We start from the raw sequence: 15,654 nt of genomic DNA, 5'->3' as shown, positions 1-15,654 counted from the left end.
GTAATGCCTCCCCCTTGGGCAGTGCATCCGACTTGAAAGATAACGATGGGATGCGAATGTAACCACTGCCCAAGTGTTGCAAGGTCGCGCAAAAGTCCTAGCTCTGACATCACCTTTTATCAAACCGGGGCAGGGGCAGCAGGGGCCAATGGCACCTTTGATAGAGTGACGTTTCTGATCGTGTTCCTACAGAAGTGTGCAGAAGCCCCTCCCCCCTAGGGCAGTGCTTCCTTTTTCAGATAACCGAGGTTGCATTCGCAACACATCATTTGATCAATGCATTAAACCAGTGCTCACATGTTTGTATGTGTATAATATGTTTGAAGATGCATCTGAGAAAAAGGTTTCTTATACAATTGGTCAGTATGTATGTATGTAGTTTAAAACACAAATTACCAACAACTTTCAGATTAAGTAACATTAGCCTATCCACCAATTTATTAAGAAAGTATGAATACTGCCCAAGTATAGTGGACCAGTTCGTGAATGACCCCAGCATCCTCCTCTGTGGATTGGTGGGATTTTTCTGTCATGCGCTTTTGAATAGTGTCTTTGCTTGCACTTAGTGGGTCAGAGTGCGTTTCCCCATTCCCCCTAGTGAGGTATGCAAAGGGAAATGGAGACTGCAGGGCACAGAGAGCTTATGACAAGAGGATAAGATCAGTGGGTATAATTATAGCCAGCTGATTATCCTTTTACCTCATCCTTCCTAATTCTAACAGTACCCTATTTATTGAGGAAAGAACAAGGAAATTCAGGACTCGAGAGCACGACCTGCCCCAGTCTTGATTCTTGTTTTTGACTTATTAATGCCTTAAAGTTACATGTTCTCATCACACATATTTAACTGCCACTTCCTGTATTATTTCCTTCTTAAATAGAGTGCTTTGTCAGGTTCATGAATTTTTCTTTCAACCAAACATAGAGGTTGTTTAGAGTTTCAGTTGTGCTAGAGTCAGCCAGGGGATGTAAGTGGTCCCCCTCTGCATGCCTGTGGATGGCAAACACCGAAAAGTCTTGCTGAGGCTGCAACCTGAATCTGCGATTTCCTTTTGATGATCTAAAAGATATATATTTGCAGGAAGGTTGTGTTTGCTGCCTGGATTTGTATTGGTTGTGACCTTTAGATTGGGCTCAGCTTTGAAGAATTGCACATACCAAGCTATTTAAAAGCCAGTTACATTTATTATGAGTCTTTTTTTTCCAGGTGGATACCTATAGTCTTTATAACTGACCAACTGTGCCCCTAAAAATGACAAATAATAGGTCTGGTATTTTGGGACTGGTCACTGTGACCAAAGGAATACAGATGAATACTTTTGAAACAACCAGATAAATCTCAAACAATTAAGTTTCAGTATCCTTTCATCTGTAAGTGTATAAACAGTGTATTGTGATTTGAATGACTGGCAGCTTTTAATTATTCTTCAATACTAAGTCTGAATGTTGGCTTCAGGTAGCTTCATGTACTTATATATGTTAAACCACTTATATAGATAGAGAGAGGATACAGAGTAAATACAGACATGCATCTCTGTCTGGTAGCTTGATTTTATGCATCTTGCAAGCCCTGTTCATAACATTAATTTGAGTGCATTGTCAGTTTTCATTTGAATCTCAGTTTTTTTTTTTTTTTAAATGCAGTAGTTTATCACTGAACCTATAACTTACTTTATGATAATCTGTTAAGGATCAAGTATTTGCCTAGAGAATCCAAGTGATTTATCTGTAAGTGATAAACATTTGAATCTTTTTAATTTTACATTGCAAAAGTTGAAATCTAACGATTCATTGATTCCTGTCTCCCTCAGACTTGGAGTTTGATTTGTATTTCCCATACTGTTATATTTATTGAAGAACTTAATTGAACCGATAGAAAAAGCCTCATACTGTATTTAGGCTCTGCAGCATACTAATGTATAGTTAGCCATTGTATTCTGAAGCTGAGATACTTGTCATCTTTATAAGCACAACAGTAATTTTGTGGTGTGAACTGACTGGCATAACTGTCAGCACTTAGCAGACTAGCCTCATGCTTTGCATCTTTACAAAAAGCATATTGAACATATGGAAATGTATGAATACATGGTGATGCATGGTGATGTGGTGGACCTTAGATACTAAAGTTAATTATTTAAGGAAAGATATGTATTTGACTTACCTGAAGGGTGTGTTATTTTCACTAGGGATCAGATTCTCCTACACACACAGCATCGGTCATATATTTGTACACAGAGCGACAGTCAGCTAAATTACAGTGGTCATTTTAAAATTTGCATCTGTCATTTATGTAATACATGTATGTCTTTCTATGATAGCAGGCTAGTAAAAACTCTGAGCTGACCTGCAGATAGACTGTAGTGTGTGAGTTTGTGAAAAGGGAGTGTGGTGTTGAGAGGTACTGAGTAGACGCATATTGTCAAAGTGAAAGTCACTAGATGGAAGGGAGATAGAACTGATTTGCTAGACTTCATCACAAGACTGTATATACATATATATATATATATATATATATATATATATATATATATATATATATATACAGTGAGGGGAAAAAAGTATTTGATCCCCTGCTGATTTTGTATGTTTGCCCACTGACAAAGAAATTATCAGTCTATAATTTTAATGGTAGGTGTATTTTAACACTGAGAGACAGAATAACAACAAAAAAATCCAGAAAAACGCATTTCAAAAAAGTTATACATTGATTTGCATGTTAAGGAGGGAAATAAGTATTTGACTCCTTTGACTTAGTACTTGGTGGCAAAACCCTTGTTGGCAATCACAGAGGTCAGACGTTTCTTGTAGTCTTGTAGGCCACCAGGTTTGCACACATCTCAGGAGGGATTTTGTCCCACTCCTCTTTGCAGATCCTCTCCAAGTCATTAAGGTTTCGAGGCTGACGTTTGGCAACTCGAACCTTCAGCTCCCTCAACAGATTTTCTATGGGATTAAGGTCTGGAGACTGGCTAGGCCACTCCAGGACCTTAATGTGCTTCTTCTTGAGCCACTCCTTTGTTGCCTTGGCTGTGTGTTTTGGGTCATTGTCATGCTGGAATACCCATCCACGACCCATTTTCAATGCCCTGGCTGAGGGAAGGAGGTTCTCATCCAAGATTTGACGGTACATGGCCCCGTCCATCATCCCTTTGATGCGGTGCAGTTGTCCTGTCCCCCAACACCCCCAAAGCATAATGTTTCCACCTCAATGTTTGACGGTGGGGATGGTGTTCTTGGGGTCATTCCTCCTCCTCCAAACACGGCGAGTTGAGTTGATGTCAAAGAGCTCGATTTTGGTCTCATCTGACCACAACACTTTCACCCAGTTCTCCTCTGAATCATTCAGCTGTTGGCAAACTTCAGACGGGCTTGTACATGTGCTTTCTTGAGCAGGGGGACATTGCGGGCGCTGCAAGATTTCAGTCCTTCACGGCTTAGTGTGTTACCAATTGTTTTCTTGGTAACTATGGTCCCAGCTGCCTTGAGATCATTAACAAGATCCTCCCGTGTAGTTCTGGGCTGATTCCTCACTGTTCTCATGATCATTGTAACTCCACGAGGTGAGATCTTGCATGGAGCCCCAGATCGAGGGAGACTGACAGTTATTTTGGGTTTCTTCCATTTGCGAATAATTGCACCAACTGTTGTCGCCTTCTCACCAGCTGCTTGGCGATGGTCTTGTAGCCCATTCCAGCCTTGTGTGACAACCTTGGACAGCTCTTTGGTCTTGGCCATGGTGGAGAGTTTGGAATCTGATTGATTGATTGCTTCTGTGGACAGGTGTCTTTTATACAGGTAACGAGCTGAGATTAGGAGCACTCCCTTTAAGAGAGTGCTCCTAATCTCAGCTCGTTACCTGTATAAAAGACACGTGGGAGCCAGAAATCTTGCTGATTGATAGGGGATCAAATACTTATTTCCCTCATTAACATGCAAATCAATGTATAACTTTTTTGAAATGCGTTTTTCTGGATTTTTTTGTTGTTATTCTGTCTCTCACTGTTAAAATACACCTACCATTAAAATTATAGACTGATCATTTCTTTGTCAGTGGACAAACGTTCAAAATCAGCAGGGGATCAAATACTTTTTTCCCTCACTGTATATATATACACCGATCAGCCATAACATTATGACCACTGACAGGTGAAGTGAATAACACTGATAATCTCATTATCATGGCACCTGTCAGTGGGTTGGATATATTAGGCAGCAAGTGAACATTGTGTCCTCAAAGTTGATGTGTTAGAAGCAGGAAAAATGGGCAAGGGTAAGGATCTGAGTGACTTTGACAAGGGCCAAATTGTGATGGCTAGACGACTGGATCAGAGCATCTCCAAAACTGCAGCTCTTGTGGGGAGTTCCCGGTCTGCAGTGGTCAGTACCTATCAAAAGTGGTCGAGGAAAGGAAAAACGGTGAACCGGCGACAGGGTCATGGGCGGCCAAGGCTCACTGATGCACGTGGGGAGCGAAGGCTGGCCTGTGTGGTCCGATCCAACAGACGAGCTACTGTAGCTGAAATTGCTGAAAAAGTTAATGCTGGTTCTGATTGAAAGGTGTCAGAACACACAGTGCATCGCAGTTTGTTGCGTATGGGGCTGCGTAGTCGCAGACCAGTCAGGGTGCCCATGCTGACCCCTGTCCACTGCCGAAAGCGCCTACAATGGGCACGTGAGCATCAGAACTGGACCACGGAGCAATGGAAGAAGGTGGCCTGGTCTGATGAATCACAAGTTCAAGGTGTTGACTTGGCCTCCAAATTCCCCAGATCTCAATCCAATCGAGCATCTGTGGGATGTGCTGGACAAACAAGTCCGATCCATGGAGGCCCCACCTCGCAACTTACAGGACTTACAGGATCTGCTGCTAAAGTCTTGGTGCCAGATACCACAGCACACCTTCAGAGGTCTAGTGGAGTCCATGCCTCGACAGGTCAGGGCTGTTTTGGTGGCAAAAGGGGGACCTACACAATATTAGGCAGGTGGTCATAATGTTATGGCTGATCAGTGTATATATGTATGTACACTACATGACCATAAGAACGTGGACACCTGCTCATTGAACATCTCATTCCAGAATCATGGGCATTAATATGGAGTTGGTCCCCCTCTGCTGCTATAACAGCCTCTACTCTTCTGGGAAGGCTTTCCACTAGATTTGCTTCCATTCAGCCACAAGAGCATTAGTGAGGTTGGGCACTGATGTTGGGTGATCAGGTCTGGCTCACAGTCAGCGTTTCAATTCATCCCAAAGGTGTTCGTAGGTTGAGGTCAGGGCTCTGTCCAGGCCATTCAAGTTCTTCCACACCGATCTTCCATTTCTGTGGACCTCGCTTTGTGCACAGGGGCATTGTCATGCTGAAACAGGAAAGGGCTTCCCCAAACTGTTGCCACAAAGTTGGAAGCTCAAAACATTCTAGAATGTCATTGTATGCTGTAGCATTAAGATTTCCTCACTGTTGAACTAAGGGGCCTAGCCCGAAACCATGACGAACAGCCCCAGACCATTATTCCTCCTCCACCAAACTTTTACAGTTGGCACTATGCATTTGGGCATGTAGCATTCTACTGACATCCGCCAAACCCAGATTCGTCCGTTGGACTGCCAAATGGTGAAGCTTGATTCATCACTCCAGAAAACGCGTCTCCACTGCTCCAGAGTCCAATGGTGTCGAGTTTAACACCACTCCAGGAAACCCATTTCACGAAGTTCCTGGCTGACGTTGCCTCAAGAGGCAGTTTGAAACTCGGTAGTGATTGTTGCAACCAATGACAGACGATTTTTACACGCTACACGCTTCAGCACCCGGTGGTCCCGTTCTGTGAGCTTGTGTGGCCTTCCACTTCGTCAATAACAAGCCGTGTGCTTCGTTTTATACACCTGTCAGCAATAGATGTGGCTGAAATAGCTGAATCCACTAATTAGAAGGGGTGTCCACATACTTTTGGCCATGTAGTGTATGTACATATTATTTCCACTTTTAAGTATGCAATATAAGCATATCTTTATATTCTTTCTAAAACATTTCATAGCAGCTTTCAGAATCAACATGCAAACTAATCTCCAGTTAAAACTTTAACTCCATGTGCACTGGTTACCCCCAAAAAAGTTTATAAATAAATGTTTTCGCATTTGACTTGATGTGTACTGCCATCAAATGGGTTTATAATAAATAAATAAGATGTTCTCTTTGGTCAAAAGCTGTAGGCTACCTTTTGGTGTTAGGTGTTTCATTCAGATGTGCTTTCAAGTCCAGCGAGATGAAACAGGTGGTAAAGGTTAAGAAAAGAAAGGGACTCTGTATTTTCCTAATTGGCTCAAGCGGGAAACCACGTGTTCGACTTCAGTGGCCTGTGGCCAGATAGCAGATGACAGCGCTGATTACTTAATACCCACTAAGGACTCGTACGAGAACATCTCTGGTACCCAACTGCAAAACAATTGATGTTGTAATTCAGATGGATTTATTTATTTTGCTTGTAAACTATCAGCTAAGACTTCCCCATGGCAATGCTCCAGGGCTTTGTTGTTTTAGTTTTGCTTTCCTTAATTACAGAAAAACATGTGCTGATGTAGAGAGGTTGGATATTTATCCTTCAGTCTTTTGACAGGACTGATGTTGATTTATGGAATTAATTTCTCCATTGTTTAAAAAAACAACAACATTGTGTTCTCTACAATATATTTTTCATTGTAAAGACAATTTATTGTAACCTCAATTACACACACATATCTGATACTTATTTTCTGATGTTGTGAGTGCAGGTCTCAGTTTGACCATGCTATGTGTGTCAGATCACAATCATCTCTACAGGGCACAGCTCCACTTTTTTGTCTTTAAATTGTGTACAGGTTATCTGCACAAAAGACAAACCCCCACTTTAAAAAAAAAAAATCTCATGTCCTGTGCACCAGACACTCAAGAACAGTTTGACCTCTATGTGAGTGCCTGTCTGCTATTCACAGTGCCATTCACACTCTGGTCCTGAGCACAGGGAAAGAGATACAGGACTACAGTACGTCTAGCTTGGCTTTGTTTGCCTTTCCAAAATAAACTAATGCAGATGCAGTGCACTGCAATAGTCTTGCAATAATGAAATAGCCTTGACAGGATACAGCTGGTTTGAAAGGCGCTCTGTGTGCAGTGTTTTACCTCGCTGTGCATGGGGTGAAGATGCAGGTTTAAAACTGATAACATCTTGCAGGAAGTGCACTTTTATAATGTTTAAAAATAAAGAAACAAACAAAACAATATAAATATTTGTATTCTTGCATTGAAAGCTATGGAGAAACTTCATAAACATTTTACTGAAAAGATAATGCTACTATTCACTAATGCGATGGTATATTATTCAAAAGAAAATTTGTGCTGATAGATATTCATAGTTTTGCAGTCCTGAATGAATTGAGACAACAGTTATATGGAATTTGGGGCCAAGAAAGTATCTGAATGCCCAGTTAAATGGGGAATCTGGACTAATGTAGAGGAGGACTGAATGGTAACTGAGTTAGCATACTCCAAGGAAGGAAATCTACATGGTGATTACTTATCCTTCACAGGCAATGGTATTTAGTGACGAGAAATGACTGGAAAAAATCATGTTTTGTAAAATGAAGTACAGGCCAAAGTCAACAGGTGGAGAAGAAGTGGCTGCTATGTGTGTGTGGGATGGGGGGGTTGCAGGGTGCAGATATAGGGAAATGAGTAAAAGAGAAGACTGACAGATTTGTTTGAAAGTATTGTTTCCCAACCAGTATTCGGTTGGCTGCTGATTTCGGTTCCTGATTACAACGATGGGGCCAAATGTTGAAATGCTAGGCCTAATGCATGTGATTCGTTTTAAGACCCGTTTAAGTTGACATTTATTAATAACTATTTTTAGGACATAAGTTGTCTTTCTTCATTGTTGAGGCTAGTCTGCTTGATATCCAAGATTTAACCTTTTGATACTTTGATAAGAATACTGTTAGAATAACCTGTAGATTTTAAACATTTTATTGAAACTGCATTATTTATTTTTGTTTGAATTTGATTGTTTTTATTTTTGAAATTGGCAAGTGTAAATCAGCTGGTCTCACTGTGACACTCGTACAGAGCAGAGCAGATGTACAAACGTAGATGTATTCTCCAAGATGTGCAGTTTTGAAATGTTTTGTGAGTTGGAAAGAATCTTCATCAGGCATTTTGCCACGACTTGAATGATCATTGCTTCATTTGGAAGCAGACATTGCTAATTGCTAACTGTGCAACACTCTTCCTTGGATGATGATTAACAGGAAGGTATGTTGAAGGGAGTTGGTTAAGAAGTGGGAGAGACAAGTATTACCAATGCATGTCAAGTGTCAAAAGTAAGCTTCCAAAATAAGGAAGACTGCTCTGTGAGTGTTACACTATATAGGATTATAAAAATATATTATCAATCCAGTAATATTTCTAATGAAATGCAGGACTAGTAGGATTCATGTTAGATAGAGGTCCTATACCATGTGTACTGTAACTTATATAATGGCTGTGCAGTACAAAAGGCATGGTAATACTATAGTTAATCTAAAACATGGCAGAAATTGGAGACTATCTGTGATATAATGTTTTTCATCTTAGCAATGCTAGCTCCTTATGGTTTTTGGAACATTAGGAAATGTTATTGCTTGCTACTTTGCCAAAAGCCATTGCTAGCATTGCTAGCATCATCTAAGATTTAGGTAGGCAGTAGTTTGTTTCCTTAATTGCCAGCTAGGCTTTGTTTTGGAAGGGATATTTACTGTCGTTATCCTTGTGTTCAGCCCAACAGCAACATGTGCTTATGACACTCAGCCTTTCACACAGCTTCTGATAACCACAGTGGGCTGCAAGCTGTCTTGGAAAGAAAAAAACAAACAAAAAAACAAAGAAACAAAAAAATTTAATCTTCCCTTTACACCCACATTACACCCAAATAAAGTTCAAAAGAGCTCACCTGGTTTAAAAAGCATTTCAGTTACATTAATAGTGTTACATTTATTTAACAAGATCTACTATTCTATTCCATTTTAAATGTCTACACTATCATTTTGACAGATCTATAGTCCATATAATGTGGGTAGTTGTCTCTCATCTTGTAATACTTCCTAATGGTGTTTGCTTGGCCTGACGAAATCCTGAAATAGATGCACTTTAAGTTACCCCCAGCCTCCTCTGACCTCCAGCAGGAATATGGTAGACACATGGACTGACAGCTTCCACATGTAAAAGTGTACACCGGCCATTGAGAAAACTCTAGAGAGCAGCAGTGCAGGTGTTGGAGACTTGTGCAGCCTTTGCATGAGTGAATAGCTAGAAGTGTGAAATCACACTGGAGGTCTTACAGCTGAATTTTCACCAGGTGGAACAACTTTCTGTTATTTTGCTTACATTTTTGTTCTTGCTAACTGATGAAGGCAAACGTGAATCTGTAAGACCCATTGCTGGCTGCAGTATTCCTGAAGGATTAGGCAGTGCTTATGGAGGTTGTTCATGTTTACTTTCAGAAACTGAAACATGAGTATTTTTTTTAATAAATTACAATAGTGATAGTGATGTGTTTTTTTTTTTTTTTTTTAAGTTTTGATTTTGTCGAGACCAGTGTAATATTCTAAGTGTTGTTAATTAGTACTGAAATAAGTTGCAATGTTTGGAATTTGCCCCTTGAATATTGTCCAATTCAAAATGACATCACTGAAAAGCCAAAATATGTTCTTCTCCAACGCTAAAGGAACTGAATCTGTAGAGATTTTAGTAGATTTGTGAGTGAATTTAATAAAGTATTATGAATCCTCAATGGTATTGACCAAAAGACATCCGGTAGACTTTTTCAAGATCAACGGGAAAACAAAGACTCAAGCTTGAAATTAAGAGCAGGTGTTATTAAAACTGATACTAGGAGAGCTTTACACAAAGAGCTGTGAGAATCTGAAAAAAAAAAAAAAAACTATCCGGTCATGTAGTTGAAGAGGACTTTGTGTTCCTTCAGGAAACGTCTGGATGAATTTCTGGGATTGATTAGCTACTAACAACCAAATAAGCAACATGGCCTGATTGGTCTCCTCTTGTTTGTAACCTTTCTTTATATGCGTATGAATGAAGTATATTGTTCTCAGTGCTGCTGTTTGTGTTATTAAAAAAACAATAAAACAAACTTAGCAATTTAAATTAAGTATAAAATGAATAGTAATAGTAGTTATTAAATTTAGAGCTAGCACTGTGTACTTTATCCAAGCATGACAGAACTTTACTTTTGTGTGATAAAAGTTTTTAAGTTAACTGCATATACACTCACCTAAAGGATTATTAGGAACACCTGTTCAATTTCTCATTAATGCAATTATCTAACCAACCAATCACATGGCAGTTGCTTCAATGCATTTAGGGGTGTGGTCCTGGTCAAGACAATCTCCTGAACTCCAAACTGAATGTCTGAATGGGAAAGAAAGGTGATTTAAGCAATTTTGAGCGTGGCATGGTTGTTGGTGCCAGACGGGCCGGTCTGAGTATTTCACAATCTGCTCAGTTACTGGGATTTTCATGCACAACCATTTCTAGGGTTTACAAAGAATGGTGTGAAAAGGGAAAAACATCCAGTATGCGGCAGTCCTGTGGGCGAAAATGCCTTGTTGATGCTAGAGGTCAGAGGAGAATGGGCCGACTGATTCAAGCTGATAGAAGAGCAACTTTGACTGAAATAACCACTCGTTATAACCGAGGTATGCAGCAAAGCATTTGTGAAGCCACAACACGTACAACCTTGAGGCGGATGGGCTACAACAGCAGAAGACCCCACCGGGTACCACTCATCTCCACTACAAATAGGAAAAAGAGGCTACAATTTGCACAAGCTCACCAAAACTGGACAGTTGAAGACTGGAAAAATGTTGCCTGGTATGATGAGTCTCGATTTCTGTTGAGACATTCAGATGGTTGAGTCAGAATTTGGCGTAAACAGAATGAGAACATGGATCCATCATGCCTTGTTACCACTGTGCAGGCTGGTGGTGGTGTAATGGTGTGGGGGATGTTTTCTTGGCACACTTTAGGCCCCTTAGTGCCAATTGGACATCGTTTAAATGCCACGGCCTACCTGAGCATTGTTTCTGACCATGTCCATCCCTTTATGACCACCATGTACCCATCCTCTGATGGCTACTTCCAGCAGGATAATGCACCATGTCACAAAGGTCGAATCATTTCAAATTGGTTTCTTGAACATGACAATGAGTTCACTGTACTAAACTGGCCCCCACAGTCACCAGATCTCAACCCAATAGAGCATCTTTGGGATGTGGTGGAACGGGAGCTTCGTGCCCTGGATGTGCATCCCACAAATCTCCATCAACTGCAAGATGCTATCCTATCAATATGGGCCAACATTTCGAAAGAATGCTTTCAGCACCTTGTTGAATCAATGCCACGTAGAATTAAGGCAGTTCTGAAGGCGAAAGGGGGTCAAACACAGTATTAGTATGGTGTTCCTAATAATCCTTTAGGTGAGTGTATGTTGGGTTTCTTAGTGATTACACATTACATTCAAGCACTATTCATGAACACAATCTAATGAATGTCATATTGTTTGAAATAGTTTATCCGTTATTATAAAGAACAAGGAAACTAATGATCTTCTATTTTTTTTCATTTTAGTGTCCAGTGTCATGAAACTTAATCCACAGCAAGCTCCGTTATATGTAAGTATATATTTTTTATTAAGTATAATTTTGTATTATCATCTCCGTTATTTTATAATGCATGTTTTAAAAAGTACTGGTTTACAATATTTTTCTTGAAGGTTACAAATGTTAAAAATGAATTTTAATAAGATTTATTGCATATATATATATATATATCTGAAAGTCCAGTGTAGGGACGTGGTGAGCTGGATTATAATCTGGCATACACAGGGTTAGCCGATATATAGGGTACATCACATATACACAACCACCATTCTTGCATGATTATAGTGTATTTTAGAGTAGCCAATCAACCTAAGCAGCATGTCTTTGGGATGTGGGAGAAACAACCGAACAACTGGAGGAAACCCACGCGGCCACGGGGAAAGCATGCAAACTGCACACAAGCAAGCATTGAAGGCTGAAATTGAATTTGTGTCCCTGGAATTGGAGGCAGATGCACTAACCATTGCGTCACCACACCAGCAGGTGTTGTGAGGTGCCTCACAATGTATATTCCTTCTACAATATATATAACATTATTTAGATGAATCTGTCTGGAATTCTGAGTTCAGAATCTATACAAGGTAATTGAGATATATGTTAACACTAAATTTTGCAGACCATTCCCGCCAGATGAGCAGGGTTCAATTTAAACGCTTCTCTGGACAAAAATGGTCTTAAGCAACTGAACATATTTCTGAAGGAAAAACTTGTAATGTACCTTGTAGCTTTCCAAAAGGTGACAGTCATCCTGGTGCAGAGATAAATATTTATTGTAGCTTGGGCTTGTGATGTATCCATCACATTGAATTTAATTCATAAGAACACAATGAGCAATGAGGAAATGGCTGGCAGGACTGAAAAATATGCTATTTGATTATTTCTAAAGACTGTGAAGCTGTTTTAAAGCAGCCTGAAATGACAAATACTTCTTCTCTTCAGGGTAAATACATCTTATCAAAGAGATGCAAGAAAAAAAACATTTATTTGTGCCGGATCCGGGACCTCTCGGGTTTTGAGTGTCTGTGTTCTGGTACCTATTTGCGCCCATCCGGTACCTCACGCAGTAAACGCCCCCCACGCTCACAATTTTGGACCGTCACTCCCCCCAACCCCCCCCCCACCCCCGCTCTCACAGTTTTTTACTGTCGACAACCCCCTCCCCCCCACTTTGCATTGCGGCACCTCCAGATTTACAAATTAAGCACATTAAGGCACAGATTTACAAATTAGTTTAACCCCTTACAAAGAATAACTTGTCAATGGCTGCAGATAATTTTTTGTTTTGTTATGTCCATATTCTGAAAAGATTTTTCTGTAATTTGCAGTTAATTGTCAGTGAATCTTTCAGTCTCTCTAAACCTCAGTACTTTGTAAAGCAGATTTCCAGTCCCTGCTCAGGAGGGCTGTGATTTGGGGAACAGGGGGACTTTATGTCTGGAGAAACTCAAATAGCAACTGTCTGTGTCTGAATTTATTGTAATTAGTCCCTCACCTTGCCAGAGCACTACATTCACTGAAGACCCTCTTTTCTTCAATAAAAAAGCTGCTAACTATGTAATGGGGGACTTGTAAATATAATGATGTAGGAATAAAAATGAAGAGGTTTGTAAGGGGGAGGTTGGTGGTGCATTGCGCGATTAGTTTTTTCGTTAATCTGAGGGAAAATATTGAATTTCTTCTGTTTTTTCCTCCAGTGGTTTGCATAAGAATGAGAAATGTGTATCAGGCCAGTTGATATATGCTGCAGTTGACCTGAGAAGGTGTCAGTGCTCTTGCTGGGACTACACTGTTTACAGAAGGGCTGCATGGAAAGGGAACATGGCAACTTGAGGGGCCTACCTTGTTGCAGTTATGGACATTCTCAAAATGTTATTTATTTGAAATAGGGCGATGCCTAGTTACAGTTTTTAACCATTGAATTTGGAGCCCAATCACAGGATATAGTGAGGCAGTGCAGCTGCAGGAGACAATAGATTCCACCTCTCCCCTATAAATCAGTGCACAATGTCATGTAAGAGAAACTGCCAATAGTACAGGGCAGGTGTCTAGCTGGGCCTGAGTTCAAAGTCCCATTGGGTATGTGGGCTGTCAACACCCTTTTTGAAATGGTAAAGGGATATGGGGTGGAGGCTGAGTGTGGGCAGGGACTGTTTTCAAAAAGCAGCCTCCCTGCATCACTGAGATCAGGAGAGTCAGCTGTACAGATGCACCCAAGCTTTGATTTAAAGAGAGAGAGAGAAATAAAAAAGAAACGGATTGAATGTAGTGTGCGTGTACCCAGATGCACAGGAAACACATGAGTCAGAAGCCAAATAATTATCTTCTCTCAAAGTGTGTAGTTATTTACACTTAAACAGGCCCTGCAGAAGTTGCTTTTGATGTAACATGGAAAAAACATTTTTTATGATTTTTTAAATGATGATGGTGGGTACAAACACCATTCATGAGCCATTAAAGGCTTTAAAATGTAGGCCACAGACATAGGGTCTACTGCTCTCTCAAAACAATGTTTTTCGCTTGCTTTTACCTGGCAAATACTTGATCATACTAAAGTCTTACTAGTTATTTATGTAAATACAACATTAATGTACATCTTACATTACAATTATGAAAGTACAAATTTTAAAATAAATAAATAAATGTGTTTTAAAAACAAAACGAAACAAAAAATTTAACAGATTTATTCTATTGTGTAGTAATTGTAAAGATTTCAGGTGTTGCGGTGCCAATAGCAATTGTATGCAACTCTGTTCATTCAACTGAAATTCTTCTACTACTTGTTAGGATGAACTACAGTTCAATTAACTATCGGAACAAATATAATTGACTAATAAGTAAGAAAGTTAAAAAACAAAAAGTATTGTGAAATAAATGTTCATAACATTGTTTCATTCTAATGGCTTAGCTTTCTCTCCTGCATTTCTCAAGTTAAAAATACATTTCACCACCTGACAGTTAAACATTGGTTTATAACCTACTGAGAGGTAGTTTGACTGTCACAAAGGAAAATGCTAGGTCAGATTAGGTCCTAGTTTCCCCTTTGTAGCAATGTGACAGGATGATAAGACAAGATTCACCTCACTCATTCCCCTATTTCATAGATAAACTAAAAAGGCAGTTAACCGTTGTCAGGGTCAGCTTAAAAGCAAGAAAGTTGTCTGTTTTGTTGTCAATTTCTGCCTCTCAAAATAAATACAATAAAATCAATGCATAAATATAAACAAATATACTGATGTTATTTGAGGAAAAGTAAAATAAACTGAGTTTTTGAGTAAGTGCTCAGTTACCATAAACCTACCCATTTCAATAATCTCTTTTGAGGCAGAGATGGTTCTCATTGGACTGGTGAATATTAAGATTATGATTTTGCACTAACTTTTTCAGTACATCTATAATAGTCAGTTTAATAACCTTATCGTGATTAAGACTTTGCAAGCCATCTTCAATCTATATTCAACAACCGTTTGTGTTTCAAACACAATCAATGCTAAAGTGCAAGATTTATAATTCTAAGGAAACAAAAAATATCCATTGCATCTTAGAATTATTTGAACTTTGGACCCTGAATGATTCATTTCCTTTGCTGCACATTTATAAATTCCCTTTCTTGTACTCCTGCCATTGTGCAATACATGGTAGCTCTTATGTTTGCATTATAATTGTCAAGTGCATTTTGTCGGCAGTGCTTATTTGTATTCTCCCCATATGCTTTCATTTTGCTTAGTAATGTTGGTAAAACAATGCCATTATCTATTTCAAAGACTCATAACAAATGCAGTGGTGGAATTTATGTACACTCACTTCATACACATAGTTCAATAAATGTTATCTTTTCTTTTCCTGCAGACCAGTGACAATGGGTAGCATTCTGCTCTACTAATCTCATAATACTCTGCCTCTGTCTTATTGTCTCTGTAAGCTCAAAGTCAACATTCAGAGCTTCAGGCGTGGTGTGAAGGAGACGACTGATG

At 39.6% G+C, this 15,654-nt stretch overlaps 1 protein-coding gene across 7 annotated transcripts in view; it reads left to right on the top strand.

The window, feature by feature from the left end:
* Window positions 1–15,654, top strand: part of LOC136748306 (A-kinase anchor protein 13) — a 131,583-nt gene that overhangs the window by 23,236 nt on the left and 92,693 nt on the right. For all 7 annotated transcript variants that reach the window (XM_066701931.1, XM_066701935.1, XM_066701934.1 and 4 more), the window contains exon 2: window positions 11,652–11,695. In XM_066701931.1, coding sequence (XP_066558028.1) covers window positions 11,663–11,695 — 33 coding nt within the window. In that variant the 5' untranslated portion in view covers window positions 11,652–11,662. The remainder of the gene's footprint in view (window positions 1–11,651; window positions 11,696–15,654) is intronic.

This window comes from Amia ocellicauda, chromosome 4 (genome assembly GCF_036373705.1).
Source record: "Amia ocellicauda isolate fAmiCal2 chromosome 4, fAmiCal2.hap1, whole genome shotgun sequence".
NCBI classification, from domain to species: Eukaryota; Metazoa; Chordata; class Actinopteri; order Amiiformes; family Amiidae; genus Amia; species Amia ocellicauda.
This window is presented reverse-complemented; position numbering and strand designations above follow the sequence as displayed.